The sequence below is a fragment of the Notothenia coriiceps genome, unplaced genomic scaffold (assembly GCF_000735185.1).
Source record: "Notothenia coriiceps isolate Sejong01 unplaced genomic scaffold, NC01 NC01_scaffold00015652, whole genome shotgun sequence".
Taxonomy (NCBI): Eukaryota; Metazoa; Chordata; class Actinopteri; order Perciformes; family Nototheniidae; genus Notothenia; species Notothenia coriiceps.
Genome location: NW_011348353.1, coordinates 9,868 through 14,780, shown reverse-complemented (window position 1 = coordinate 14,780; position 4,913 = coordinate 9,868). Strand labels below are relative to the sequence as shown.

General features: G+C 40.3%; 1 protein-coding gene across 2 annotated transcripts; it reads left to right on the top strand.

Annotated features, from left to right (window-relative positions):
* Positions 1-936: 936 nt before the first annotated feature.
* LOC104949077 (short stature homeobox protein 2-like) lies at positions 937-4,357 on the top strand. 2 transcript variants are annotated; one of them, XM_010775361.1, is made up of 3 exons: positions 937-1,071; positions 2,163-2,554; positions 2,649-4,357. In XM_010775361.1, exons 1-2 carry the CDS (start codon positions 951-953, stop codon positions 2,510-2,512), a joined length of 471 nt encoding a protein of 156 aa, XP_010773663.1. In that variant the 5' UTR covers positions 937-950; the 3' UTR covers positions 2,513-2,554; positions 2,649-4,357. The 2 variants fall into 2 exon arrangements, with proteins under 2 accessions (XP_010773663.1, XP_010773662.1); XM_010775360.1 differs by having other exon boundaries at positions 938-1,071; positions 2,163-4,356.
* Positions 4,358-4,913: the final 556 nt, after the last annotated feature.

The window sequence follows — 4,913 nt, the reverse complement described above, 5'->3', positions numbered from 1 at the left end:
TGAAATGTCTGGATGAAGATGTAAATGATTTACAAATGTTAAAAAATGTTTAAAAAAATGCCTCTTTTCATCCTCTGTCTGAGGGAAAACCCCAAAAAGCATGATAGGGCGAGCCAGGCCCCTTTAAGTTATTTTTATTTATTTGTGTCTGCTTCTGAGAAGCTAATGTATAAGTTATACAGTTATTTCAATTACTGTTTAATCTTCACATCTTGTATTCATGTCTATAATTTTGAGCACCAAATTATTGGAAAGTATAGATAAGAGTATCGAAAAATACCGATAAGCGGTACCGGTACCGATAAAATCCTAACGATACCCATCCCTACTCAGGTCTAAACCAGTGTACAAACAGAGTTGTGTTCCCCCTTCAAAATATTTTTTTAACCAAAGTACCTGACAGGGACAGAACATGTTTTGAAGCAAAAACAACCTTTGAAAAAATACAGTGCTGCACCATTAGTGTCTGATTCACTTTCACGTTCATATCAGTATGTAGTGTCTCCACTGTGACATGTCTCCATGCTTTAATGTTCAAAAAGCTCTTGGTTTTTCTCATACTGCCTGTGCTGCAGCACCTCTTTTCACCCTCTGTCTGAAACCAGAGCCCTGTCTGCTTTGATTGGTTATCTGGCCGGCTTGGTTGTGATTGGTCGACTGCTTAAAGAGATCCCGCCCCTTAACCTAACACTTATAATGTGTTGGAGCGCGAGCCAATAGAAGCGCAAGTGTTACATAGTGATGTCACTACTCATACTTACATTTCTATGATTTTGTTTCAACATTGAAACTGCATTACATTATATATTATTATATTATATTTTCATCCTTCATTGCAGGTAAATAGCTAAAAGAACAAAGAGTGCAATAAAAGTGGCGCAAGTAGAATGCAGGATTATTCCCCTGCAGCGTCTCCCTCTGCCCATGTGTTGTCTCACCTCTCTGATGTTATGTGTATCCATTGGCTCGTCCCTTTGCAGGCCGCGACAGGGCAGGCAGTCGGCCTACAGTCTGTGATGTCATCACCACGCGCCATCCTGACTCTCCATCAACCCCCATCTCTGACTGTGTGTAAGTGAGACCAGACTCAGCTGAGAGAAACTTAGAGAGTGGGGGGTGTTTGGGAGTGAGTGGGGACATATTTGATGTGCTTAGTTAGAACGGGCATATTTCTCTCACAACAGGTTTGTAACCTTTGATTTCAACACAAAAAAATCTGAATTTGGCGACTCACATTCAGATTTACACTTTTGACAGAGACTGGAATATAACATATGTTTTGCCTAGTCTACAAGTATTCTGTAAAACGTCACTTTTTTTGTGTATTTTAGACTCTTGTTCACACATACTACAGCAACACCTTGCTAAATGTAGTCAATTTAGTTTTGTAGTTTACAGTTAATTTAATCGCAAACTATTATTATTAAGAATATTATTCACTTTATATATTTATTTATCGAACAATGAGTCGATCAAATAATCAGCAGATAAATTGAATATGACAATAACCAAGTGTTTGTTATAATACTTGTAAGTCTAATATGACAACCATGATATCAAACATGGAGATGGACATATTCCATTTGTTTAGAGCTCATGAAAAAATGAACACGTACGTGGAAAAAACATGATAGCTTTTAATATAATACTTTGAACATGGGGTAGTGGTGCAGGTAGGCCTCCTCGGGCCTCTATGAGCATTACAACAACAATAGATTCTGAGAAGAAATGTTCAGCTCCAAGCGTTATTGTTTTTCACAGCTAAAGGATCATGCTTCACAGACATACAAAAACTAACTTATTTAATCATTTCGATCAGACTTAAACGCATCGGAAGATATTTATGTTTTCTCTCGGGGCTAACGTACATTGCCCACCACTTAATAAACTCTGTGTGAGTGTGTGTGTGCTCCTTGAAATTGACTGGCTCCATGACTCCCATGGACTCCATGACCGCAGACCTCTCCACCTAACATTCACTCACTGTCACTTTCTCTCTTCTCTCCCGCCCTCCTCTCCCCCGACTACGCTGTCACTTCCTGTCACTTTTGTCCTCATTTCCTCCTCTTCCTCCTGCCTCCTCCTTTATTTCCACTTTTCTCTCATTTCACCCCTCTTTGTTTTTTTTCTCTTTTTCTCTCGTCTAATTCCTCTCCATGCAGACTTGACCAGCAGACCCCGTAGCCCCCCGCTGCCTCCTCCTCTGCCTCCAGGCCGTCCGCCACCCCCGACTCCCCCTCAGGAGAGAGCTGACGAGGCGGAGCCAATGGCGGTGGGAGGAAGTGCAGCAACAGGAGGAGGAGGAGGAGGAGGGGGGGGGGCGCCGGCCGTGGCGACGACAGCAGGAGGAAGTGGCGGCGGAAGTGGAGGCAGCGGCGGTGGAAGTGGGGGAGGAGTGGAGGACTGGGAGGAGCGGGACACTCCTCTCCGCCAGCTGGAAGCCGGGGAGGGGGAGGAGCGCGACGGAGCGAGGGCGCCCCGAGCCGTCGACAACCAGTACTCCTTCTTCTGATGAAGGGAAGAGCAAGAGCGGGAGCAGGAGGAGGAGGAGTGTGTATGTGCGTTTGTGTTTGTGTGTGAGCGAGCGTGAGATTGGATGAGGCGGCGTAAATCATAGCCATTCATAACCAGTATTTTTATTTTATTAGCAAGGTTGGAGGCGAAACGGAGGAGAAGGACAAGGAGGTAAAAGTACTAACACTAAACGAGAGAGAGAGGAGACAAAGCAGACGGGAGAGACAGGCGGAAGCAGCTTTACGACACTAACTAGCGGTACACTTGTTTTAATTTTTTTGTAGTCTAATAAGCTTTGATTTTTGCCGGTACGAATCGCAGCGGGCTCTCTCTCGCTGTGGAGCCAGCAGACCTGATACCTCACGTCGGTCCTGCCAAGTCAAACCAGAGGCCAAACACACACTCACACACATCTGCACTGTGGCAGGTAGACCCAAAACTCTACTTACTGGTACACAGCAGGCTCCTTTTAAAAATTATACAGATTGAAAGCTTCTGAATGTAGCGTCTTTGGTATTTTTCAACCCGGACTCTGTGGTCACATGTTTTTGCGACTGATGGAGACAACAGTCATGACATTAGTTGACTTTTGAGCGTTATGGGTAGAGCTGCAAGGGTTAATCTATCAGTTGTCAAATATGAAATGAATCGTCAACTGTTGTGATAATCGATTTGTCAGTTTGAGAAGGAGAAAAAAGTCCAAATGTTATGATTCCATCTTCCTAAATTGAAATGCCTTTTTGTTTCTTTGCTCCAATAAAGACTGTAACTGAATATCCTTGAGTTGTGGATAAAACAAGACATTTATCATCTTTCACTATTTTCACCTAATCGACAACTTAATCGACAAAGATGATTAGTGTTAGTTGCAGCCCTACTGCATTTTCCTATCAGGCGATTCTGCACCATCAATGTCTACCACTTAAAGTTTGAGTTGACGCTGACTCAGGCTCAGGTTGTTATTTTAAACATCTGACAACAATATAGAAGCAGTCTGTAGATAAATATAATGTCTTTCTTTACATTTCCCCCTTGATGCACTCTGTTGTGTCTAACAAAGTCTCACTCAAGGAGGAGTCACTTTCTGAAATCTCATGTTGCATCCACATTGTTGAAATCAGCTAAGTATTCCTTTGAGTACACTCTATTTCTACAAGTCACAGGACACAATAACGTGATAACTGTAAAGGTAAAGAAAGACACTTTCCTCTGTAGGATACTTTCCATAATGTTTTCAGAAACGTATAACAATCTGAGCCAACTTTTTCAAAACTAAACATTATAATCTACAGTTTAATCCACAATGAAAATAATTTAATCAATTGTTTCGACTGTCAGAAAAAAGTGGAAAATGTCGATCAAATGTCTCGTTTTGTCCACAGCTCAAACATTTATAATTTACTGTCATAGAGAAACTAGAATATATTTATATTTAAAAACTGTAATTAGAGAATTTAAACGTTTTTTTCTTGCAAAAAATTATTCAGACCGATTAATCGATTATGGAAATAGTTAGAAATACTTTGAATAGTTAACAAATAATGCATTCATTTTTGCTGCCCAAATACTGAAGCGCTGAATACTGGACTAATTTCAAAAATGGTTGACACAATTGTATTCTGTAAAATTGGAAAAATATAGAAGTTAAAGGTGGTGATATTCCATGGAATGCTCTTAACATCCCGATAGCAATGAATATCTTTAGTGCTTTGACAAAAAATCCGTAAAAAAAGTTCATCTCTGGAATGCTGTAAAAAGCACGACCTATCATTTCAGCCGGCCCGGCTAAAATAACTGGATGGCCTACCTGTCTGTGAGCCTTCCATCTGTGCACAAACTTGTCTCGTGCCCTCATTGGTCATGTTTGCGTTCGTGTGTGTTGGAGGAGGGGCTCTGTAAGGAAATGGCAGATTTTCCCTGGCTGTGTATTTTCAAATTCTAGCGCACTCGAGCTGGTTTCTCCAAAATTACCTACCCCACCTTTAACTTTTAAAGAAATATATTAGCATGAACACTTGATACGCTCATGGCTGATTGGAATAGCTACAAGACCAAACCAATGTGAAATCTTAATAAATAATATAATATATAATTGAATGTATTGTAATATTAATAATAACACTAATGGTGGTTTCAATATGTTTCCATTTATCAAGCAAAGAACATTTCCTTGGTTCAAGCTAACATTTGACAGCTTGCTTGTTTTATTTTTACATTATGGTACATTTAATTACATATATTTGTTCAATAAAAAAAGAGAATAAGTTAGTATATGACTAGTAGTTTATAGATTACACACTTTAACAATTGTATAATAAAAGCAAGCTAGTCACTTTTCAAAACCAGGGGGAATTGTTGGTAGCATCGATTTTGCCCATTTTTGTCTATATTGGTGAAAC

What these genes read in the sequence shown, in the direction of transcription:
- LOC104949077 (XM_010775361.1), top strand. Translation starts at nt 951, where the DNA reads ATGTGTATCCATTGGCTCGTCCCTTTGCAGGCCGCGACAGGGCAGGCA. An exon ending in ACCCCCATCTCTGACTGTGT is followed by an intron (nt 1,072 to 2,162) that starts GTAAGTGAGACC and finishes CTCTCCATGCAG; the next exon opens with ACTTGACCAGCAGACCCCGT.